This window comes from Gracilinanus agilis, chromosome X (assembly GCF_016433145.1).
Source record: "Gracilinanus agilis isolate LMUSP501 chromosome X, AgileGrace, whole genome shotgun sequence".
Lineage (NCBI taxonomy): Eukaryota > Metazoa > Chordata > Mammalia > Didelphimorphia > Didelphidae > Gracilinanus > Gracilinanus agilis.
The window spans coordinates 38,841,900-38,868,441 of record NC_058136.1 but is presented as its reverse complement, the minus strand read 5'-3'; the positions used below and the strand labels follow the sequence as shown (position 1 = coordinate 38,868,441).

Sequence of the window (26,542 nt, the reverse complement as noted above, 5' to 3'; positions counted from 1 at the left end):
GATGGAATGAAAGGCAACCAACCACAGCATTGTGTTCTGTATCCTGGGTGCTGCTTGGCTCAGTGACTGTAGGTTAATAAGAGTGTGGAAAAAGTTTATAGGGGGAAGGGTTTATAAAGTCTTAAAATATATATATATATATATTACATATATATATATATATATAATAAAATAAATATAAGGCTGCCACTTTGTGGATTTCCGCCTTTTGTGGAGGTCTCAGGAACATAACTTCCATGATAGGTGAGGGATCACTGTATCTTGCTCTGTGAGCTAGTGAATTCAATTTGGTCTCCCAAGCTTTTATTAAATATTAATTGTGTGCAAAGCACTTTGCTAAGTCCTAAAGATAGAAGAATGAAACAGGCCCTATCCTCATTGAGCTAACATCCAATTGATTCTTTTTCTTAATTCTTTTTCTTTTTATTTATTTTTTAATTATTTAGAATATTTTCCCATGGTTACAAGATTCATGTTCTTTCCCTCTCCTCTTTCCTCCCCACTCCCAGAGCTGACAAGCGATTCCACTGGGTTTTACATATGTCATTGTTCAAGACCTATTTCCATACTATTCATATTTGTAATATTGTTCTTCTAAAACTGAAACCCCAGTCATATCCCCATCAAACTAAGCAATCAATCATATGTTTTTCTTCTGTGTTTCTCCTCCCACAGTTCTTTCTCTGGATGTGGATAGTTTTCTTTCTCATAAGTCCCTCAGAAATGTCCTGGATCACTGCATTGCTGCTAGTAGAGAAGTCCCACTACATTCAACTGTGCCACAGTGTATCTGTCTCTGTGCATAAGGTTCTCCTGGTTCTGCTCCTTTCACTCTGCATCAATTCTTTGAGGTCTTTCCAGTTCACATGGAATTCCTCCAGTTCATTATCCCTTACAGCGCAATAGTATTCCATCCCCATCAGATACCACAATTTGTTCAGCCATTCCCCAATTGAGGGACATCCTCTCATTTTCCAATTTTTTGCCACTATAAAAAGTGCGGCAATAAATACTTTCGTACAAGTATTTTTCCTTATTATCTCCTTGGAGTACAAACCCAGTAGTGGTATTGCTCAATTGATTCTATCTATTTGAACATTGCCAGTGCCGTACAACAGCATTTCCCAAGGGGAAGGCCTCTAAGACTTCAAAGACAGCTCTTCCACATGGACCCAGTCTGGTTCCTACAATATGGTAAAAGGCATTAGTGTCAGCCTCACGGCAAACATAAATTTTCCAATCACCTTTCTAAAAATAGGCAAAAAAGCAATGCCAGAAACCATATCTCTAGGAATCAATGAACAAACATGTGCCAGAGACTCATTTCAACACAAACCCAAGTAAACATCATTTTGGCCAGGGACACAACCTTGGATGTGGCCCTACCATTCGGATCTCCCTGTTATTTGAATTGGCCAACAAGCAGCCATGACAATGCTTTGCTTCTCAAAAGGAAGGCACTGGTGGTCAAATCTGAGCAATGTTTTCATGCTTCTACTCTCCTAAGAAAATGGTGCCACACAATTGAAGACAGAAACAATATGAGAACATTTCATCTTTGAAAAAGGGAGTTTCAGGGGCAGCTGGGTGGCTCAGTAGAATGAGAGCCACCACAGTATTACTTCTAAGATGGAGGGTAAGGATTTAAAGAAAAGAAAACAAAAGAAGACAAAAGAAAAAGGTAATTTCTCCTGAGCCATGGAAGGGAAAGGTCAGAAAGCATAAATATAACTCGCTCACAAATCAATTCAAGGAACCAAGAATCCTTGCAATAAGCAGGTACCTCACCCCCTAACCACCTGAAATAAAGCCACAACCCCAAAACGAACAACAGTTCCTAGAGCCCCCAGTGGTGCTTACATGCCCACCGACTCAAGTGACCATGCAATACTATTTGATCAGGTCCCCCAAATGTTTACCACTATCATGGTAATAACCTTTCACCTGGTCATCTCCAGACACTACTCTTACTTGAACATCTAGATGGTACAGTAATTCAGTTATTGTGGGCAATTAACAAATGTTAATTCAATCTAAAAACTACTCAAAAAGATTTTTTATCGAATCACAAATTCTCATAGTTGGAAGGGATCGCAGAAGCCATCCAGTCTAGATACTCCCTGAACAAGAATCCGTTTCACAATAGACCCAACAAGTGGTTGGCCAGTCTTATTGAGCACCTCTAGGGAGCAGGTACCCATTCCCTTCCGGTACACTCCATTCCACAGATACAATGTTCAACCAAACCTATATCTGCCTCCCTGCACCTTCTCCTCCTTGCTCTTGCATCTGCCCTCAGGGATCAGGTAGAACAAAGCTAATCCTTTTCCACATGACAGCCCTTCAGACATTTGAAATGAAACTTTCCCTTGGCCTTTTCAGTTTGGCAGGGGTCTCCGGGCTGATTTTTGCTGGCTTTTTACCAAAATCAATTAACAAGAAGTCTCTTGCCTGTATATTGAAAAAGCCTCTCACATGCTCTCAGAGGAAGACAATAGCAGGGCACACCTGCCCCTTAAAACTGATGTAGCCAACTGGTATCACAGGGAATATCTCCTGTTTTTTCCTCCATCCCTGAACACAGTTTTCTGAGGAAATAGTACCAGGTCCACTGGGCACAATCCTGATTTCAGATCTACCAGTCTTCAGAGAACAGCTAATTCATATCAGTACCTAACAAGTGATGATACCAATCTTCTTGTAGCCTCAATATCTCTTTTCAAAGGTTGGGGATACAGAAGGCGCCTCGATTCAATTCCACTTGATAAGCATTTAATAAGTACGGCATGTGAGCAAGGCACTGGGCTAGGCCCTGGGGATAATACTTCTTAACAAACAAATATCCTCAGATCCTTTCAAAGTATCTGAAGGACTGGAGAGGAAAGTTCTGCCCCTGTTTTATTCTGCCCTCCCCTATCTATAATCTAGATAACCTCTTATCGATTCCAATACTTTTAGCACCAGCCTGTAATAAAGTACCACGAAAGGCAAGGAGAATCTGGACTGTATTAGATGACACAGAGTACCTAGAACTAGGGTGGCAAGAGAGCCCACGGTCAGTCCAAGGCTCAGATACCACGATCAGTTCAGGACATCACATTTTAGGGAGCATGTGGACAAACTAGAGCATTCCAGAGAAGGGGTACCAGTAAAGTGAGAGAGCTTTCTTGTGTGAGGAGCAGTAGAATGAGCTGGGGATGGCTGGCATGGAAACAAGAAGACTTGGGAGGGACATGACAGCTGCTATCAAGCATCTGAACAACTGGCATGTGAGAGAGGGATTAACCTTGTTCTGTCCAACCTCTGATCACAGACCCAGGAAAGTAGAGAGAACTTACAAAGAGTCATATTTAGGTTTGGGTGTAAGAAAGAATTTCCTAACAAGGAAAGTCATCCAACACTAACTTGGGAAATCACAGTCCTGCCTTATTTGGAGTTCTCATGCATAAGGCTGGAGGATGATTTGATGGAGACATTGTTTTTAAAAAGGCAGAGTAGGGTACTAGACCTGGGCGTTTCTTCATCCATAAAATCCAAGAGTTGTACTAGAAGATGATCACTAAGGTCCCTGTGGAGGCCACTTGTCAGCTACTGTGTAGTATAATCTTGTAGGCATGGGCTGGACAAGAAAACCTTTGAGTTCTAGGCCCTGAAAACCCTTCTAGCTTTCAAACTTCTATGACTCCGTCATCACAGAGTAGACTGACTCCAGCAAAATTCTACCTATGTTATTTTTGACCATTCATTCATTTAACATATAAATACGCATATACACCTAGACACACATATATACATAGTGTGTTTATACACATGTGTACATATACACACGTGTGTGTATATGTACACACAAACACACTATATGTATATATTATGGGGAATACATATTAGTTATAAGTTATTGGCCTAGAACTGTGCTGGTAAACCTATGCCGCACATGCCTGAAGAGACTGATCCCCTCCCCACATGTGCCTGAGGACACTTTTTCGCATTCCCAACCCCTCTGCCCAGCAGCCCAATGGGAGCACTTCCTCCCTCCCCTTTCTGGGGTAAGGTGGTGGTGGGGGCTCACAGGTAGCATGAGGGTTGCAGTTTGGGCACTCGATCTCTAAAAGGTTCGCTATCACTCTTCTAGACACTGTAAGGAATACAAAGAAAAAATGACTTGGTCCCTGCCCTGACATGGTTCCCAATACAGTAGAGGGGGTGATCAGACAGGTACACAAATGACTATAACATCAGACTTGCCATGACTAAATAGTCTGGTGCCCTGGTCACTCAGAGATACAACCAAAGTTTGATATATGCAGAATGGGCCTTCTCAAGCATACACGCATCAATATCATACATGTATGTACACTTATACCCAAATAAAATTGCCTTCAATGTACCACTACCAGCATGTAGAAGCACTATGGACAGAGCCATATCTCCCTAAAAAATGTGTCTGCAGCAACCCACTTGCCCCAAATGGGTTCAAAAAATGTATAGTCCACACGAGTTCACTGTGACGCCGTTTCTCTTATAGCATGTGGTTTGCTATGTAGATACACGATCTAGCCAGAGCCAGGTGTCCGTGCCTCAGGCTAATCTGCAGTCAGTAACTTTAGAGTGCCTTTCAACAAAGAACATTAAGATTGAACATAATTAGCATTCCCTCCATCAGTCGCCCCAACAGCTGCCACAGTGCGTCATTTCTATTCACTCTTTGGTATGTAACACACAAAACTACCCAAGCAAGGGAACCAAAAATCATTGCTTCATTTCTAGACCATGCCAAAGGCAAGAATGGGGCCTCTTCCATAGGCTGAGGGAGTCCTGGGAACAAATGTGAGTTAATAATATAGCAGTACCTACTGAATCTGATTAAGAAGGGGCAGGGAGGAGGGGGCAGCAAAAGAGAATGAAGACAATAATAGAAAACTAAGAATTTACCAGCGTATATATAAATATATATATAGAGACAGACAGACAGACAGATGGATAGAGAGATAAATAGATAAATAAATAGAAATACATACATATATATGATAAAGAACTAGAAGAAGAAATTATAAATATTGGTTAAATTAGTAGAGCTGAAGTTGCTAATAGTTTTAGTAGAACACTGGACCTGGACAGAGGACTTGGGTTCAAATCTAGCCTCTGTCACATAAGACCTTGACAAATCCCTTCATGTTTCTGGGCCTTGATTTCTTCCTCAGTAAAATGAGGAAGCTTTATATGATTATGTCTAGGGTCCTTTCCAACTCTAAATCTCATCATTAAGTCAAGTCTATAATGATTGCTTAAATGCCTACTATGTGATAGGCATCATGCTAAGGCATACATAGAAAGGCAAAAACACTTCAAGGATCATTAATCCTAACGGAGAGGACGATATGCAAATATCTAGGTATTTACAAGGTATATACAGAGTTGAGGGAATTTTATTTCAGAGGGCCTGTACTAGCAGCTGAGGGTACTGGGAAAGACCTCCTAAAAAAGCCCACATTTGGGCTGTGTCTTGAAGTAAGGAAAACTAAGAGATGCCGGGGAAGAGGAAGGGCAATCCAAACACAGGGGCCAGCTAAACACATGGAGAATGGAAATGGAGTGTGATGTACAAGAAATAGCAAGTAGGCCCATGAAGGTGGATCACAGAATGCAGGGAGAGAAGTCAAGTGTACGAAAATTGGAAAGTGAGGTGAGGAGCTTGAAATGCCAGAGGACTTTGTATCTGATCTTGAAGTGAACAGGGAATCCCTTAGCGTTCGCTGCATAGGGGGCAGGAGAATAGCATGGTCAGACCAACACTTTAGGAAAAACCATTTTGTCATGTCTGGAGATGATCATTAGAGCGAGGAGACAGGGAGACTGAAGACTGTTACATTAGAAAACACGAGACGTGAGAAGAGCCTGCATCGGGATGACAGATGGAAGGGAAGAGAAGGGGACATACACGAGAGATGCCGTGAAGGTTACAAAGAAAAAGAAACGATTATATTAGGCAACAGAATGGATACGGGAGGTGAGTGTGAGGGAGAAGCCAAGGATGACACTTGGGCTGAACCCTCGATGGTAATAGGAAATTTAGGAAGAGGGAAGCATTTGCAGGGGAAGATAATGAGTTCAGTTTTGAACATGTTGAGTTTAAGACGCAGATGGGGCATCCGGTTCAAGGTATTTAAAAGACAGTTGGTAATGCAGGACTGGAGGTCAGGAAGGAGGTTAGGGCTGGATACATAGATGTAAGAATCATCTGCATAGAGATGATAATTGAACTCCTGGGAGTTGATGAGATCACCACATGAGAGGGTGATGTGGGGCTGTAGCTCTGGAGAGAGACTAGCAAAGCAAAATGGTATGCTGGAAAGAACAATGGATTGGGAATCTGCAGAGATTTGCTGTCTCTGGCACTCGCTGTGGTCTAGTGACCGTTCAAAGTCATTTAATCTTCCTAAGTCTCAATTTACTCAGCTGTAAAAATGGGGATAATAACAGGTATTGCCTATTGTTATGAGGGACAAAAACGATATCGTATATCGTAACCCTTTAAGTACCCTATAAATGCCAATTAAGGTTACTGAGTCCTCTGTGTAGACTAGAGCAGTTCTGTAACGCTATTATCAGGGGAATATAGGAATACGAGGGCTTAAATAAGGCTCTGCCCTAAATTCAAGGCGAATTAGACAAGAATGTGTTGCTTGGACTTAAAATAAATGAAGAGTTATATATGTAGAATTCTGCTGTTATCCTACGGTAAGTGATATTATACTAACTACAAAATGACAAGAAATAAAACTACGACATTCATATCAACAGACCCGAAATTTTTAAAATTTTTCTTTAGTGACAATACCATGAATTTGTCATTTAATGTTTTGAGAAACTAACAGATAGGGACAGGTAGGTGGCCCAATGGACAGAGGAGAAAGTAAAGGCTAAAAAAAAAAAAGAAATAGAAAGGTAGACATTTTTAATAGATTGGCCACTTCTGGTCACTTCATTCATCCTCTTTCCCTCCCCTGAAATACTCAGCCCCAGCCAGTTAAAAGTCTATGTTTTCTCATATGAGTGAAGGAGGAAGATAAGGGAAGGAAAACATCCTCGTGTCTTCTCCATCCTCAAAAACTTCTCAGTGGATCAATCCATCCACTCTAGCTAACATCTTATGCCTCTCCTCTATTTCATGATGCAACTCCTTGAGAAAGCCATGCAATTCTTTTCCTGTCATTGTCTCCTTAACCCTCTGCAGCCTGGCTTCCCACCTTATTGTTCAACCCAAACTAGTCTCTCTAAAATTATTAAGGGACTCTTAATGGCCAAATCTGATGGACTGATGGACGATGGCCTTTTCTCAGTCCTCATCCTTGAACCCTCTACAGCCTTTAACACTATCCATCGCCCTCTTCTCCTGGATATTCTCTCTGCTCTAGGTTTTCACGGCTCTTAGCTCTCCTTGTTCTCTTCCTACCTCTCTGAGCACTCGATGCCCGCGTCTTGGAGTGGATTTTCCTCCATGTCACATACACTAAGCTCACGAGTCTTCCAGAGTTCTCTCCTGGACCCTCATCTTCGTCTAGCCTAATTCACTTGCTGATCCTGTCAGCTACCATATGCCCAACGACCATGTCAGCGCTATAGAGTCAGCCCTGGTCTCTCTGTTGACCTGTATTCATACACCTCCGACTTGCCTCTTAGACATCTCAAAGTGCACATGAACAGGATAGAGTTCATTATCTTTTCCTCAAACCTGCCTGTCTTCCAAGCTTCCCTACTATTGTCAAGGGAATCATGCTCCGAGTCACCTTGACTCCTCCCTCCAACTCCATATAACCAACCTGTTGTCAAGTCCTGTAGCATCTCTCACATATGCCCCATTTTCTCCTCTGACACTGCCCCCACTCTGGTGCAGTTACTTGTCATCTCATGCCCAGACTAGTGCAATTACCTACTGGTACATCTCCTTGCCTCAATTCTCTCCCCACTATAGTCCATCCTTGACTCGCCTGTCAAATTGATCTTTCTATAATACAGCTTTGACCATGTTACCATTCTATATACTTAATAATAAGCTATACGTGCTCCCTATTACCTCCAGAATCAATGATAAAATCCTCCCTTTTGTTTTAAGCCCTTACCTTCCATCTTAGAATCAATACAACGTAAGGGACCCAAGGCAGAAGAGCAGCGAGGGCTAGGCAATGGGGGTTAAGTGACTTGCCCAGGGTCACACAGCTGGGAAGTGTCTGAGGCCAAATTTGAACCCAGGACCTCCTACCTCCAGGCCTGACTCTCTATCCACTGAGCCACCCAGCTGCCCTCTCCTTTTAGTTTTTTTTAAACCTTTATCTTCCATCTTAGAATCAATACTTTATATTGGTTCCAAGGCAGAAGAGTGGTAAGGGTAGGCAATGGGGGTCAAGTGACTTGCCCAGGGTCACCCAGCTAGGAAGAATCTGAGGCCAGATTTGAACCCAGGACCTCCCATCTCTAGGCCTGACTCTTAATCCACTGAGCTACCCATATGCCGCCCCCCACTTTAGTTTTAAAAGCTAGTCATGGCCTGGCTCCTTCCTAGCTTGCCATTTTTCTTATACTCCCTTCCCTTCAATTACACTGGTGCCTCTTTGCTATTCTTTGCAGAAGACTCCATCGCCTGACACCGAGCCTTTTCTCTGGCTATTTTTCCCCTACCTTGAATGCTCTACCTCCCGCCTTCCTTGTCTTCCTTCAAGTTCCAGCTAAAATCCCACCTTCTTCATGAAGTTTTTCCTGATCCCTGCCCACTGCCAGTGCCTTCCTTCTGCTGATTATTTCCAATTTATCCTATCTGGAGCTTGGGAATACATCAGTGGTTGCACATGGTCTCCCCCATCAGAGCATGAGCTCCTTGAGAACAGGGATTGTCTTTGCCTTTATTTGTATTCCCAGCCTAGATCCTGGCACATAGTAGGTGCTTAATTAACGTTGGCTTGTTAACTAAACTTGACAGGGAAACTCAGGGATTTGGAGTACGTATTAGGGACGTGGGGGGAAAAGAGGGAAGGATAGAGAACTGACTAGAGGGGCAGCTGGGTAGCTCAGTGCATTGAGAGCCAGGCCTAGAGACGGAAGGTCCTGGGTTCAAATCTGGCCTCAGCCACTTCCCAGCTGTGTGACCCTGGGCAAGTCACTTGACCCCCATTGCCTACCCTTACCGCTCTTCTGCCTTGGAGCCAATATTCTGTATTGGCTCCAAGACGGAAGGTAAGGGTTAAAAAAAAAAGAGAACTGACTAGAGCAGATTCGTCTTCAATAAAAAATACACTGGAGTTTCCCCAAGAGGGGTGTTTAGAGGGAATCACACAACCAGAGCTGCAAGGGGTTTCAGCTGTCACCTAGTTCAGGTGCCTACCCGTGGCAGAACACTATGTAGAATATTAGTAAGAATGAGAGTCGTCCCAAAGTGGAACGGGCTGCGTTGAGAGGTGGTGGCTTCTCCCTCAGGGGGATGTTTCAAGGGTTGGTGGGCATTTTCTTTGAATCCTCCACACTAGTCATCCTAGCCCCCTGGATATAGAGAGCACTTAAGAAATGTGTTGACTGAATGGATGAATGGATGAGAGAATTAGGGGAAAAGAAAAGAAAACCAACTGTTCTAATACCTTCCATATCAGATCTATTAACCGCGCGATGCCTTTATTAAAGTCACAGCAGGGTTTTTACCCCACAAGCATTTTTTCTTAAAAAAGATTGCTAGTTTTCCTGAAAATTAACTCTCCTAAGCTAATTAAAATGGTGATAATTCCTAATTTTCCTCTTTGTGAACATGTCACTAAAACATTTCCACTTTAATATGACTTAGAAGTCCGGGTGCTCGTATATACCAAAGTTCAAGGGCACGAACTCACCAAATCCCTCCTAAGTGTCTGGAAATAAAGGCTTGCCTGATCTTGACACCTGGGGAATATTTTATTTACCAGAAGCACCCTCCATGAAATCACATTCCAAGCCTCTAAAAAAAGACCTTCCCAAGAAGACACACACACACACACACACACACACATACGCACACGCACACGCACACACACACACACACACATGCACGCACGCTCTTTTCCCATTTTGGGGCACCCGTGGCCAGAGCGGTAAGCTTTCATACAGGGGCCTTAGTATTCTCTGCTCCCATCATTTGGTTGGAGGGGCTGCTCTTCAGGAATTGTCATTTGTCATTTGTAAACTGAATTCTAATGGTTCCATCTGGTGGTAAAAAACAGAACAGAGCTCTGAGTGGTCTCTGTGATGTCTTAAATGCAATCCAGTGTGAGAAATAGAAAGTGAGCCCCTCGGTCACTCTTATTGAAACAACTGAAAGTAACTCAAGAAAATGACACGGAATGCCCCCGACTCCCCCGTCAGCAGAATATAAACTCCTGGAGGGCAGGGGTTATCTTCTCTTTTGGTCATTGTATCCCTAGTGCCTAGCTTACTGCCTTACACACAGTTGGTACTCAATAAATCCTGTTTCGTGTAGAAGAAAAACATACGATCGATCACGTGGTTCGATGGGGATATGATTGGGGATGTAGACTCTAAACGATCACTCTATTGCAAATATTAATAATATGGAAATAGGTTTTGATCAATGATACGTGTAAAACCCAGCGGAACTGCTCGCCAGCTCCGGGAGGTGGGAGGGAAGAGGAGAGGGAAAGAACATGAATCACGTAACCATGGAAAAATATTCTAAATAAATTAATTAATTAAAAATAAATCCTGTTTCAATTGGCATTCTACTGGAATTTTTTTCACAAGCACCTTTTGACAGACACTTTGAGCCTGTCACAGACTGATCTGTATACTCAGTCAATCTAACGCAAGCCTCAGACTAAAGCAGCTCCTTTCTCTATTTGAAGGAGGATAAAAAATCCTGACCTTCATCAAAACAGAATTCATTTCGCCATTCTTAACCAAACATTTCCAGTTGATTTTATTCTGCGTTTCTCTAGCAAAAGAAGGAGAGAGCCAAGTTGGCTAAGGCACACAGAGCAGATATAATTGGGAAAACCTTTAGAAAATGTTTCTTTGTTATTGTTAGTCCATAGCAATTTTGATCAAATTTCGTTAACTCAGTAGCAAAAGAAAGGTGTACATTTTTGTTATGCTATCACTGATGAATTTTCTGAAAATAATAGTCATCTGAGCTATGAGCAGAAGTTTGCAAATGATGGTCCTGGAGCTGGGAAAAAGATTGGAGATCAGTTAGGTACAAGTCCTTCTTCTTCTAAATAAGGCCTAGACTGAATGAAGGAAGTGACTTGTCCAAGGTCACACCATTAGTAAGAGGCAGAGAGATGAGATTTGAACTTGGGTCTTCCAAGTCCAAGTCTAATTCTATTTCCTCTGGATCACCCCTCTTCCTAATCTGTAGCTGTCATTGCAACACACATCTTCATTCCCACAAATTTTTATCACAGGTTACAATTTCCAAGTCTATAATGGAAAGAGCTGGGACTGGAAAACCTTGGGTTCAAATCCTAACTCTGTTACTTACTACTAGTGTGGCCTTGGGCAAGTCACTTAACCCCTCTGGGTCTCAGCTTCCCAAAGTGTATGTAGGTAGAAGGGTGTTCCAAAGAACTAAATAAGCTTGAGGAAGTAAAGTTTTGCCTGGGATTCTGTTTTTCCCTAGGGAGTATGTGGACGTGGCCATAGAGATCCTCTGTTGGGTGGACTGAGAGATATCTCTGGGGATAGCCTTAAGATCTCATCTAAGGACGAGTGATGAAGTCTTGGAGATTGTACATAACTAGGTTGGTTCAGGCTCTTATGGATGGGTAAGAATGAGTCAACTCGAGAGTTTTTTGGGGTCAGTTGCTAAGTGAGCCCTTTTTGTCTTTTGGGATAAATCTCAAGAGGGCTGAGTACAGAGCACAAGTCAGAGTGCCAACTTCTGGGGCAGACCTGAGTACCTGCATGGCCACCCCCAGCTGCTAATGGCTGCCTTGAGACAGAAGCTAAGGCATCCCACATTCGCACCAAGCTCTCACCTACCAGCTAGGAAGAAAAAGAGAGTTCTTGGCCTGAAAGATGGTAGCAGGAGACTGGAAAGCCATTTGGCTGAGATGGGAGTTCCCAATCCCCAGCCTTCTGGAAGACAGCTTTCCCCAGGGATCCAAGTTGGCTCTCGGTTCTCTTGTCTTGGTCTGTGCACAACTCTCCTTCTAAATGTCTCCGAAAGAGGAAATAGCCAACTCTGCAAGTGACACCCTTTTCTATCAGTCTAGCACAAAGAGGCAGTCCCAATACACAATGGTCCGAGCCAAAACAATCATCCCCAGTCACAGAGGCTCCATCACTCTTCCCCTGGAGTAACGAGAAACAAAAAGCCAAAACCATGTAGCCTCATAGGAACATGATGGGGGTGGAGGGAGTGAGGATCATCCATTTCCCCATTACAATTGTTAGGCTTCCTTCCACAATCTATTCTGGGTCCAAAACAAGCCCCTCAGCCCTTCCATCAAGAGGAAGTGATCCTCCAAATGCTATCTCCCAACTTTGCCTTCCTGTGGAGCCTCCAAACGACTCACATCCTAAAGGAAGAGGCTACCGAACGCAGTCCAGCATGACCCTAAGGAAGGCAAGAATTGCCATGAAACTGGGCCAAGACTGACCAAAGAGCAATCTGAGGCTGTTCACTGGGCAGCTGTCACCCCCATCCTGCTCCATTGCCAGCCCACACACATGTACACACATTGTAAGAAGGAAAAATTAGGTAATTATATATATATATATATATATATATATATATATATATATGTGGCCGCCAGGAATCAACAATTCAGGTTGATTCTGTAATTAAATCAGACCCAAGTCAGCATCGGGTTGAGGAGTTTATTTACAATCTGGTAGGTAAAAAGTAGGAATAAAGAGAAAGGGAGAGGCTAGTCCAGACGGAGAGAGAAGGTTAAAAGGCTAAATAAATGAAGCTGCAAGCCACAAGGCCCAACAGCCAGATATGCAGAGTTTAGAATTGGCCCAGCTAGGCCAAGGAAGTCAGCCTAACTTACCCACGTGACAATACAGAGCGTAAGCGTTCTGTGGTCTCAGGAGATGCTTCTGCTCCCAGTTCGAGATGGCAACTGCCCCCACAGGAAGTTCACTCACTTACTTAAAGAGATCGTGTCTTTCATCACTTCCTGTGGTCCACCTCTAATTCAAATGGACAAATGGCAGTTTCTACATTGATTTGGACTGCCCAAAGGGCAGTCCCTTGTTCTTGATTTGTTATTTATTGTCACGTGTGGGTAACTCGTCTCCCCTCCCCACTAAGGAAGGTGAGGATTACATCATTTCTATGCCTAGGATGGGTAGATTTTTGACTATTAATGGGCTCGAGCTAATTCCATTTACACAACACGTATACCACACATGTACCATACACATGCACGTGCACGCGCACACACGCACGCACACACCTATCTCAGTAGCTAATAGTTCAGAAACAGAGCAATGTTCATGTCCTTCCCCTTAGCTTAGTGGCTTCAGGAGCCACATCTGAGAAATGAAGGCATTTAGCCTAGAGAGTGACTCCTATCTGCCTGTGGAACATTCACATCCATGCCAACTGCCTGTGGTAAAGTGTGGGAGCGGTACAAGAAGATCAGGGGCTTCCATGCCCAAAGAACCCCAGGACATAAAACTTCTGGGTAGATAGGAAGTCAGGGGCTTTCCATTCAGCAAGGCTGTGGAAATAAGCCCAGAATACCCCGGAACGCAAGGCCTCTGGGTAGCCATTAACTTAGAAGCAGTAGACATGTAGCTCTTCCCCTTAGCATGGCCTCATCCCATTCTTCTCTCCAAGTCACCAGATGTCCTGCCAGGAAATCACTAGTGCAAGAATTTCATTAGGAACCTAGCTAGGGAGTCACCCACTGAATCACTGGACCCAGCCAGGTAATCATACGTTGACATATTGATCCGTTCCATATAGAAAACTCCTGTGTGAAATCACTGAAGTTCATTAGCCTTACCTTGTGACTCATTGTGACTCATTCCCTAGCATCGTTTCTGTATAACCATTAGCTAACTCTTTTACCTACGTCATTTACCCTACAAATTGTAGCCACCACTCTGAGAAGCTGTCTGTGGAGTTCTTAGTCAAAACAGGCTTGAGGGCCCACGCAGCTGTTTGCACAGTCTGACTCTGTCTCTGACAAAGGAAATGCTATTTACTGTGTAAAAGAAAGGAATTCTGGTCTTTGGTGGAGGAAGACTGTTAAGAGTTAGAGGCACCAGTTTTAGAAGTGCAGAGCCTCAGGGTAAAATCTGAGAAGGGCAATCACCTTCTGGGCCCTCAGCATGCTAGCGTGAAGGTCCAGGTGACCATGGAAGCAAACCAGAGAGGACCTCTCACACAGATCTAGGCACACGGTTCCCAGAGGAGCAGAAAGACACCAAGGCCCAAATCTGGATTTGTAAGGCCTGCATTGGAGTCTTCATTCTGCTAAATATTACCTATGTGGCCTTTAGAACTTTTCCCAGAATGTAACCTACATACTCAAGCATTTGTCCAGAGGCCAGAAAGTGCTTCGTCCTTCGCCAAGTTATGATTTAGCGGTCCTCCTTTAAACTTAGAGGAAGCTGGTTTGGTTCCAGGTTAAACACATCCAATCTCTGGTCCTCAACTGTCCCCTATGTAAAAAAAGATGTGATTATACTCGATGATCCTTAAGATTCCCTCTAACCCTTGACCCACTGTGATACCTCCCTATTCTGCCTCCTAAAGGAAGTAGAAACTCTTTGGCCAGGCAGCCAGGACAACTCTATCTCTTTATGATGTCATTCCTGGGCAGCTCTAGGCTTCCTTCAAATTGTGTGGGCTCTGCTCTTTCGCTTCCTGATTCATGCCTTGGCAACCACTGTTCCAAAAGTCTGCAGTGGCCTCCCTTTTTCCCTTCCCAGGGGCCATTTAACACCCCCCCCCCCGAGAGCCTTTCCTGACTGCCCTGGTCCATGATGGTCCTTCCCCTCAGACCTCACCTACCTCCTTTGTTTGGGGACCCTGCAGTTCAGGGATCACACAATGCTGTACATCACCGTTCTTCGGTCAGTATCTAATCCCCACTAGGCCATGAATTCCAGGGGCAGGGCCGTGTCTTCCCCTTCCAGTTCTCCCAGAAAACAGTATAACTTCATGGAAGAAGAGTTTACTAAATGCTTGGTGAATGAGTGTAACAGGCCAGGCCGAAATCAAACCAATCCCCTGGTAGTTTGGGTTTGAAATTGGAATTAAACGAGACACTTGTAATCTCTCTACCAGTTATCAGGAGGAAATGTACTTAGCCACAGTAGGGGAAGAATGCTGCTCTTACCACAGGAGGGAATGAATGAATGGATGAATGAATCAGGGAATGAATGAGCCATCTAATATTTCAGCAAGTTAAGAAGTATCTCAGCATAGTGGGAAGAGTACTGGCTTCACTTGGGAGTCCATCTAGAAGCCTCAGTTCAGATCCCATCTCAGACACCGTGGGTCCTTTGGGAAGTTGTTTAGCCTCTCAGAATTTCAGTCCTTCATCATACATTTTTAGGTTTTTCATATTTAAATGGCTCCCTTTGTTTTGACTTCATAGTGGGACTGAAGAAAGCATCATTTTAAACTTTAAGGCACCAAAGAAAGGGAAGTTGGTATTCTTTTCATTATTATATTGAATAGAGAACTAGCCTTATGATGCAGGCAGACCTGGGTTCACATCCTGACTCTGACATACTCCAGGCCCAGTGACCCTGGGCAAGCCACTTAGACTACTTGTGCCTCAGTTTCCTCATATGTAAAATGGAGACAATAATAGCCCCCACTTCCCAGGATTGGCATGGGATTGAATGAGATAATAATCGTAAGGTGCTTGGCATCATTTGTGGCACATAATAAGTGCTATATAAATGCCAGCTGGTATTATTATTATGTGGATGAGAGAAAGGCCACCCTTCCAACTATGGTTTTTTTTCTCTCTTTTTTATGATTCTGTTGAGTTCATCGTATGAAACTACGGCATGAGGACCTTAGAGCTTCATAGGATACATGAGCTATGAAGGGAGGTTATACGATCCAGTAGAAAGAGCCCTGGGTTTGCATTTAGAGGACCAGGGTACAAATTCTGACTCTGCCATTTACAACCTTGGGCTTAGCTTCTCTGGGTCCAGTTTTCTCTTCTGTAGAATGAGGGTTAAATAAATGTTAACTGATCAAGTTCATCTTTTAGCAAATATAAAGGTGCCAGGGGAGGGGCAGGGAGGGTAGAAAAGAGAAACAATCTCTCCACCCCATAAACATCCGGGGCCTTTAGGGGCCCTTCCAGCTCTATAAGGAGGATCCTATGACCTAAGAAGCCATCAAGGAAATAGCCGAGGTAGAAGTAGAGGAAGGTTCTTGCTCAACGGCTCCCAGGGTGTTCTCCCGGTGGCAAACCTGAAATTCCACCTCCTGACCCAATGGCTTTCTAGCATTCCCCTTTCAGTGTCACAGCGAGCAAAAAGGGATCATCATTTTTGCAAGTATGCTTTTCGTTGCTGAGAGCTTGTAAATATATTGACCACTTTTCACTCTCCTTCCGAGTTCAAGGTCAGTGGCAGCTCCATGGCAGGCCAGAGCAGGACAAACAGTATTAATCGACATAGCCACTACGGTTCCAGTAAGGACATTATTGGCGCTGGACCCAAAAAACTGTTATACAACATGTTCGTGATAAGCTTTCTCCTAGGTTACTTGATTCCAATAATTCTCCAGCTGAACTGAACTGCTTTGTTGGCTATAATCAGAATTCCTATGCTTATTTGCATTTTCTCCTCATGGCAGGTTCTTAAATATTATTAATTTGTAGCAAGCGTGGGCCAAGGGGAGGTGGATATGCCCCTCCTTCCCTCACATGCCAGGGTCTCCCCAGGGTGCACACACAAAAGGAGAACGGTTTCCATAAAAGAAGGAACATTTGGGCCTCGGCAGACGCAGACAGAAAAAGACGCCACGCCAACCTGAAAGCAGCAAGCAGTCCGGGGGAGCGGGCATGAGACGTACCACAACTCGCATGCCAGGAGAGATACCTCTGCTCCGGGTGCACAGCCCCAGGAGAGATGGGGCTGGTGGAGACACAGAATCACACGCAGACTCGGAGGAAACAGCGGGCCAGAAGAGATGGAAATGCCAAGGCACCCTGGGACCTGGAGAGAGACCTGAGCTAAAGGCCCCTGCCTCCATGTGGCCCCTGAGGGAAAGAGCTGACAGGAGCTGGCAGTGGACAGAGAAAGCAGCTGCCCCTGGAGCTGGAGAGAGGCCTGAGCTAAAGGCCCCTGCATCCATGTGGCCCCTGAGGGAAAGAGCTGACAAGAGCTGGCAGTGGACGGAAAGAGCAGCTGCCCCTGGAGCTGGAGAGAGGCCAGAGTTAAAGGGTGCTGCGTCCATGTGGTCCCTGGAAAGAAGTGGCCAGCACCAGACAAAGATGCTGAAGCAGCAGCAGCAGCAGAGTGACCAAATGCTGCAGGAGGAAGGAAAACCGATGCAGCAGGGATCGGCAGAACCGAGTGGCAAGGAGGCATCGAGCAATGCTGTGGAGCCCTACGACCCAACCTTGCCCTTTGCTGGCCGTGGGGCCGGTGTGGCTCCAGGAGATGAAGGCGAACAGGCTTCTCCCTAGCAACGCCAAGCACAACAGGGCAGTACCCAAAGTAAGGGCTCCAGTCCCCAAGCTAAGTAGGATAGACGGGAAAAAGTAGAGAAGTAGCGTAAGGCAGGGCTGTACCCTGTGGGAAGGGGGGGAGGGGGGAAGATTTCTTGGCTATCTATGGGTTAAGATACGAATCTTTTCTATCCTTTTATTCCATAAAACCTTTTTTTTGTCTTTAATGCTTTGTTAGCCTAGTCGCTTGCAGGGAAACTAAGGGCACCTTATTAGAGGGGTAATGGGGGAGGAGGATGCAAAGGCAGTCAAGTACTTAGAGTTCCTAGGGTTACTCTGGATGTGGGTGTGAGCCAAAGGGGTTTTTCAAACAAGGCAAATACTGAATCTCCCAAAGTTTTCCTGGGTAAGGATACAAGATTTTGAGTAAGAGAATCCCCAAACTGTAGCTGGGTCCTCATCGGGGATGGGGGGGGGGGGGGAGGGGGGAAGATGTTCTAACTCCAGAGTTACAAATATTTACTTGCAGAGATAATTTCTATAATGATGATTCTTAAAATCTTCCCTATTAAGGCAAATGTTGCAAATATTGTGTTTTTATGCTAATGCTCACAAATATCAATTCTGTTAAGAGTTCTGTCCATCGCTGTAGTCCTGCTTTGTTACCTCATCATGGCATAGCATGGACACTGTTCTCCAAGGCTATACCAATGGGACACAATATCTGCCGGGCCTGCCAATGACCCGGGGACAGAACTGTTTCCCTGGTTTCCAACAACCAGCCTAGTCCCGTTTGGAAAGACTCTCCACAAACCTGGCCACAAGAACTCTAAAGGACATTTCTTTACACAAGTCATCAAAGAATCGAGACCTGTGTCCTCGAAGGGCGACGGCCACACCTTCAAAATGCCGGACCGTTGGGGAACAGAAACGTTCAAGAAGTTATAGATGAGTGCCCTGAGTGTTAGCAATTGTAAAGAGAATATCTGTTTACCTTTGATCTCTCCTTTGCATTTTACCATAGTGTTCACATAAGCCACTAGGACGCAATTCTGCCCACCTGGAATGCCCCATCCTTCCTTCCTTCCTTCCCCTCTTCCTTGCCAACCCAGATTTGGGGAACCCTTTTTGTAAGGCCCTGCTTAAGATCCATGCATTTGCAAACTTGCCAGAGTCACCCCCAGCTAACTGTACCCGACATCCACCTTTTCTCTTCTGTTGATCTCTATTTTAGTTTTGTAGATTTGGAAAAGGATTTCTTTGTGAAAGGCATCAAGTGGGTGGCTGCCTAGAAAAAGAAGAAGGCAAAAAGTGGCTGGGCTGTGCTAATATAATAAAAATGATGCTGCTATGAAAAAGTGTTTGCCTAGTTATTGTCACACCAATCAGACAGCCAAGGGGTCATTTCTTAGAGAACTAGACAAAGTCATCTCAGACTTTGTCAAGAGAAAGCAAAGGTCGGTAATTTAAAGGGAAGTCAGGAGTAGTGGCACATGCCTATAATCCCCACTATTAGGGAGGCAAGGCTGGTAGAGCACTTACAGCTAGGAATTCTGAGCCGTAGTGGACTAAGACAATCGGGTACCGGCACTAAACTTGGCACCTGTGTGGTACCCTCCAAGAGTCCGGACCATCAGGTGCCTTCGGGGGGGTTGGGGGGTGGGACATTAGCTCAGTTCGGAAATGGAACAAATCAAAGCTTGCATGCTAGTAATCAGTGGCATAGGGTCCCGAGATAGGACAGCTCAGGCTTTCATATCAACAAAAACAGTAACGATAATAAGGAAATAATGGGAAAATCAAGAATAACAGGAGACTAGCATTACCATAACCTACACTATCCTATCAAACAATATCCATCAATACTATTTAATACTTATTTTAAAAAAACAGAAAATTTGATTAATAGAAGAAACTCAGTAAGACTCAGAAGCAATTGAATATAGTAGTGATGGATTGAGTCAGGCCCAGAGACGGTAGGTTCTGGGTTCAAATGTGGCCTCAGACACTTCCTAGCTTTGTGACCCTGGACAAGTCACTTCACCCCTATTGCCTAGGCCTTACCATTCTTCTGCCTTGGAACCAATAAACAGTATTAATTCCAAGACAGAAGGTAAGGGGTTTTTTAAAAATCAAATTAAATTAATGCTGCTCCCTAAAAATGATTTTTATATTTATGGTCATTCCAGTCAAACTTCCAAAGGGTTCACAAGAACTATCAAGAATTAAGTTCAGAGGCCTTGTTTATGAATCCAGCCTGCCTTCCTCCTCTGGATGGGGAAGGGGAAGGCGAGAACAGAAGGGCAAGGAGGCATCCAAGTTCACATTGGCTATGTTACAAGGCCGGGTTCTATTGGCCAGGGGAGGGGGCAGTGTGAAAGAAAGGAATCACTGGGAAATTATCATTGTGCAAGAAAAAGAAAAGTGCATCCTCAGAAAGGGAGGTGGGCCCAACATGTATCACGAGTCAGGGCCAACAGATGGCCGACCTGAGTGATGTATCTGTGAAATAACCATTGACCCAGAAAATAGTCCCTCAATGCAAATTTTCAGGAAAGGCACATGGAGGAAAGTCCCCCATTGGCACTGGTACATTCATTAGTTGAGTGAGTAGCCACATCTTTGGAATCACAGCTCTGATTGCAGATGGCCATGCTCACCCTAAAAGATGCAGGTGAGGGAATCAAGGCATCTGGTGTCTTTCAGAAGACTCCTACCTCCATGACAGCTTGTTCCCAATCACTTCTGGAAAGGTTAAGGTGCAGGTTCTTGTGTCTGCGGATGAGAATCTCCTTGGCTTCTTCGGCATCCCCTGTTTCCCCTGGAAGGGTATGTCTGTTATATGCAGGAGCCTGAAAACACAGCATGCCATGTGTATTGTAGAAGAGTCCTAGAGGGATGTTAGATGTTACAACCCACCTAGGAACTTCTCAGGACCACAAAAACCTATGGCTTATGAAAATAAAGTTTATTTTTCAAAAGGGAAGAAAGAAACTGGCAGGTAGGACCTAGCACTATCAAAACTAACTTCACCCAACTTCTAAGTCTCCTGCTGAAGGAGAGCCTTCATTTTCTTCTGTGGGCCCTGCTTAATTCTCCCTATGTTATCTAAGAAACTCCTCCCACCCCCATGCTATCTGACTTAATCTAAACTTACTAGCAATAATTAATAAGAAATAAAAGGGGAAACCTGGGTTTGGCTGCTGTTTTAAGTAACCAAAGTTATAGATGGAAAACTTTGGATTACCTTAACCAATAGGAATTCTGGCAGCTGGACCACTGGCAGATGAAACCTGGACTCAGGGAAATTGTTTCTCTCCAAGTAAATGCTCTACCTGGATGCCAAGAACTTCTCCACGAAATCCCGACCCTCCAGGGAGAATCTCTCAGAGGAAAAACCCTCCTTCAGCTTGATGGGAATTGTAGGCAGAATGACAAACCCTTCCTCCAGCTTGGGCAAAATCCAAGAAGGAAGTGAAGTTCAGTTACTTTCAGTTGTAGATCCACAATTCCTTTCTTCCCAGAATCCTTTCCCAGGGCTTCTCTCAAAATTCCCTTCTTTCGACTAACCCTAGAAATCAGACTATCCCTAACTATATTCCTACATATGACATCAAGTCGACTGAATGAAGGGGCATAATGAAATGAATGTTGAGAAAGTAATTCAAGGTGCTGTATGCACATGATTCAAATTGGCTTAAATCCTTAATTTCTTTAGATTACATGTACTTTGCAGGGAAACTCAACCAAAAATAGTTTAGCCTATTTTTACCCGTCCCTCATCCTTAAACTTAGAAAACATTTTCAATCATATTTATTATTCTCTCACAAAAATAAGTTATTATAAGAATATCAAGGCCAGAAAAAAGACTGGTACCTTTTTTTGAACCCTTAATATCTTCTATATTATAATCAATACTAAGTATCACTTCTAAGGCAGAAGAGCAGTAAGGGCTAGGCAACTGGAGTTTAGTGACTTTCCCAGGGTCACACAGCTAGGAAGTGTGTAAGGTCAGATTTGAACCCAGGACCTCCAGTCTCTAGGCCTGACTCTCAATCTACTGAGCCACTTAGCTACCCCTAAAACTGTGTCTTTTAAAAGAATTAAATCTCTATGAGATCTTTTTCCAGTTGCCTCTCTCAATGGCCTTCCAGACATACTACTTCTGGCCTAAATGGCAAGAATCAATCACCATCTAAAATGAGCTTTGGGACTCTCTCCTGAGTTTGCCACAAAAGTATCACAGAAGAGAGTAAGGTGCTCCCTCATGACTAAGAACACAGGTAGGCATGACAGGCAATCTACTGCATGCTGCTCCCTAGGGTCAGTAGTATTCTGCCCTTTGACAGCCCTGAATAGCTGGTGCCAGGGCCTCTCTCCTCTACTTTTCTATGGCTCTAAGTTCTACTCTGGAAGCTGAGGAAACACATGTTGGTTGGTAAACATTTAACAACCGGCTCTTAGGGAAAATAGTATGCATGAAACACTTTTAGGTTTAATCTACATTATTAACATTCTCTCCATTACTTTCTTAAGTCTAGACAAACAACGAAACAAGAAAAATCAAGCATTTGCTTGTAGCATTTGCTGATTTCTGAGGTGTAAAGGCTCACAAGTCCATTTGAACCAGCACTGCCCTAAACAGTTGGTCATATGATAGTTAGCACAGAGAGAAATATGAGGGCTGGAAGAGATCTATGAGGTTCACTACAGGACCCTAGATCCTGCCTTTGAACTGATAGAAGTCTTCTCTTCCTACTTCTCACATCTTACAGGTCTGCCACATAGCAAATGGTTAATAGATACGTTATCTATGATATATCTTCTTTAGGAATCTTTTAGAGGGACAACTGGGTGGCTCAGTGAACAGAGAGCCAGGCCTAGAGACAGGAGGTGCTAAGTATAAATCTCAGATACTTTCTAGCTGGGTGGCCCTGGGCAAGTCATTTTAGTCCTTACTGCACTTCTGCCTTGGAACCAACATACTGTATTGATTCTAAGTTGGAAGATAAGGGTATAAAAAAAGAATCGTTAAGAATAAAGCTTCTAATGGAGGAATTCCATGTGAACTGGAACAACCTCCAGGAACTGATGCAGAATGAAAGGAGCAGAACCAGGAGAACATTGTACACAGAGACTGATACACAGTGGTACAATTGAACATAACAAACTTCTCTATTAACAGCAATGCAATGATCCAGAGCAAGGCTGAGGGATTTATGGGAAAGAAAACTAGCCACGTTAAGAGGAAGAACTGTGGGGGCAGAAATGCATTAGAAAAAATATATGCTCAATCCTATAGTGCGATAGGGTTGTGATTAAGGTTTTGATGTTAAAGGATCACTCTACTGCAGATATGAATAACATAGAAATAGGTTTTGAACAATGATACATGGATAACCCAGTGGAACTTTGGGAGGGGGTAGTAGAGGGCAGCGAGGGGGATCATGAATCATGTAACCATGGAAAAATAAATAAATTTTTTCTAAATAAAATTTTTTCAATTAATTAATTAATTAATTTTTAAAAAATAATAAAGGGTCTATAGCCCCCCTCACAGGATCACTCATTCCCAAGTTCTCTTTAAGAAAGTCTTCCTTATATCCAAACAAAACTGCATCCTGGTGGATCTAGATGAGGCTTCCAGAGTCAAAGAAAATGACTGCTTGGCAATTCTCTTCACAAATCCTTTACAAACCTGAAAAGTCATCCACTTCCTCTTTGTCTTCTTTCAACTAAACAACCCCAGTTCCTTTAGTTTCCCCTAGTCCTTTCTTCTAGGTCTTTAAAGATCTCTGTGTCTTTATGTGTGGGTATGTCTCTGTCCTCTCTGTCCCTCTCCCAATTTCTGTACCCCTTTTCATGAAGTTTGGCCCATGATTAGGCACAATATTTTCCTAAGGTTCTGACGATTGTAGAGTACAGTAAAAAGTTATTTCACAGTCCTTACACATTATAATTATACAAACTAATCATTAATGATAATGACTCCCATTTCTCTAGAAAGCCCCTTCCCTCACAATAACGTTGGGCAAGCATCCCCATGTTACACACGGGAAGAATGAAGTCCAGAGAAACTTCGAACTCTCTCTTCTTTCCTCCCTTCAAGTCCAGTGCCCTTTCTACCACAATACACCATAGTCCATACTCCAACATACGGAATAATATCTTGCAGGTGAAGAATTAGGAGGATAACAAATGTTAAATGATTCCAATTTAGTAAGGAAGTTAAATTACACATAAATGGGCAGAATTATCATGATTTCATCTCTTATTGACATTCTTTTTGATATAATTTTTATTTTTTTATATTTTTCCATGGTTACATGATTCATGTTGTCTCCCTCCCCTCTTCCTTCCTGCCTTCCGGAGCTGACAAGCAATTCCACTGGGTTATACATGTATCATCATTCAAAACCTATTTCCATATTACTCATTTTTGTAATAAAGTAGTCCTTTAAAACCAAAACCCCAAATCCTATACCCATATAAATAAGTATTAAATCACGTTTTTCTTCTGTGTTTCTACTCCCCCAGTTCTTTCTCTCAATGTGAATAGCATTCTTTCTTACAAGTCCCTCTGGATTGTCCTGGATCATTGCATTGCTATTAGTAATAAAGTCTATCACATTTGATTGTCCCACAATATTTCAGTTACTGTATATAATGTTCTCCTGGTTCTGTTTATTTCACTCCACATCAGTTCATGGAGGTCTTTCCAGTTCTTATAGAAATCAAGCAGTTCATCATTCCTTATAGCACAATAGTATTCCATCATCATCATATGCCACAATTTGTTCAGCCATTCCCCAATCGACAGACACCCCCTCATTTTCCAATTCCTCTTTCTAGCACCTGAGGACAATTTTCACATGCCCCGCCCCTCTGTCCAGCCACCCAAAGTGAGCACTTCCTCACTCCACTCTTTGGAGTAATTTGAGGGGCTCATAGGCAGCTTAAAGTTGCAATTTGGGCATGTGAACTTGAAAACCTTCACCAATGCTGTACTAGAACGTTACTTGGACCAAAAAATCCTTACCCCTCTCCTGATTCTATATAGGTTGGTAGCCAATATCTGCTGGATATTATCCATGGCATCTTGATCGAGAGGAGCTAGGGCCAAGGCTGCTGTGGCTGCTTCATGACTGTGGCTGCAAGGAAAATGACTGGGTTGTTTATAGGAATCAAATACAAAAAGGCACCAAAGCACCATGCTCAGACAAGCTGAAGGCATGAAAACAACACACATACCCAAGCTGTGGAGACATTGGAAGACAAAAAGGTAAACAAAAGTCCCAGGCTAAGCCATGCCTAAGGAGGCTGTGGGTGGAAGGTCAGTGCTTCACATTATTTTTTTTTAATTAAAACCCCTTACCTTCCATCTTAGAATCAATACTAGATATTGGCTCTAAGGCAGAAGAGTAGTAAGGGCTAGGCAATGGGGGTGAAGTGACTTGCCCAGGGTCACACAGCTAGGAAGTGTCTGAGGCCAGATTTCAACCCAGGACCTCCCATTTCTGGGCCTGGCTCTCAATCCACTGAGCCACCCAGATGCCCTCAGCACTTCACTTTAAAAAGAAAAACAGCGTTCTTGAATGATTTTTGGAGGGCCTCAATGAGTGTTAGCCCAAGCATTAATATACATTAATATAATTTATATATTATTAATATAATATATTATATGTTATATAATATATATTAATATATTAATGTAAATGTTGCAAAGGACAAGTTTAGTGCTGAGGGCTAAGAACTTCAGTATTCCTACTACTGAACAGAAGAGGGGTTGGAAAGTTGGGAGGGCAGAGTGCTGAAATCCTCTCAAAAAGTCCCAAAAATGGCTTCCCATAGGCCAACTGTATTGGAGAATTGCAAACTTTTTCAAAGTGACTTCTTGGCAATCACATGGGGACAATGAGAAACGAAGTTAATTAAGGCACTGAGAAAAGGCATGAAAGCTGGGTAGAAAGCATTATTCATAGGCATTTTGAATGGTCTGTGGGAGTTTTCCTAGATTGTTAACCAGCTTCTATCTGATAGTAAATGTTTATGGTCTTCCTGACTTTAGTGGTTATTTCTCCAGTTCGAATTCTTCAAGCTAGAAAATTCAGTGAAAATACACTCATTCTGATGGGTTCAGAATGTCTCTGGGCCTAATCCTACTGCCAGGTTTATTGCAGCTAATGCAAAATGGAGGCTTAAGCTGTCATCTTGGTTATTTCAGGCAATGGAAACAGTTGGTCCATGAATTTCAAATAAAACTACTTCCTAGTTAGATCCTGAATTACCAAGATTAAATATCTATATCTGTACGCATCCTCGGATTATTACTTGGTCCTCCGTTCTGCAAGAGCAATCTAGCTCTATCTTGAGCAAATCAAAATGGTCGACATCCTAGGTCTCTTGGTACTCCAAATAACCTGCCCAAGGAATCATATCCCTTCACTGCATACCCACCTCTGTCTCATTACAACTAGCTCACCCCACCCTGAATTCACAAAGACTAGGAAATGAGTTGGCAAGGTCCTTAGAAGGCCATCTGGTCCAGCCAGCCCCTTTTATAAAGGCAAGGGAAGGAGCCATCTAGGGAGCTGAATCCTATATAGGGCTGGCCTAACCTAAAACTTCTCCACTTTCCCTTAATAACCTGTTTCAACACTGAACTGAAAAACTCTCTTTATAGATAACTGTATGTTCTTATTTCAATTTAACCTTATTTCCTTATTGTGGTCCTCTTTGAAGAGGAAAAATAACTGCTTCATTTTCTGCTCGTAACTGTCCTTGAAGGTGCAGAGGCAGCATGGAGTCAGAGGCAGGATACTGAATTTGGAGTTGAGAAGTAGAAGCGAATTCCAATCCCATCTCTGGTATTTGCTGGCTATGTAACCTCGGGCAAGTCAGTTAG

The 26,542-nt window shown here is 43.3% G+C and overlaps 1 protein-coding gene across 1 annotated transcript in view; it reads right to left on the bottom strand.

Annotated features, from left to right (window-relative positions):
- Positions 1 to 20,338: 20,338 nt before the first annotated feature.
- The window catches only part of LOC123253649 (sodium/hydrogen exchanger 2-like), an 81,415-nt gene continuing 75,211 nt past the window's right edge, over positions 20,339 to 26,542 (bottom strand). The window contains exons 12-13 of the mRNA XM_044682809.1: positions 24,677 to 24,735; positions 20,339 to 20,488 (exon numbers count right to left, since the gene is read on the bottom strand). Coding sequence (XP_044538744.1) covers positions 20,339 to 20,488; positions 24,677 to 24,735 — 209 coding nt within the window. The remainder of the gene's footprint in view (positions 20,489 to 24,676; positions 24,736 to 26,542) is intronic.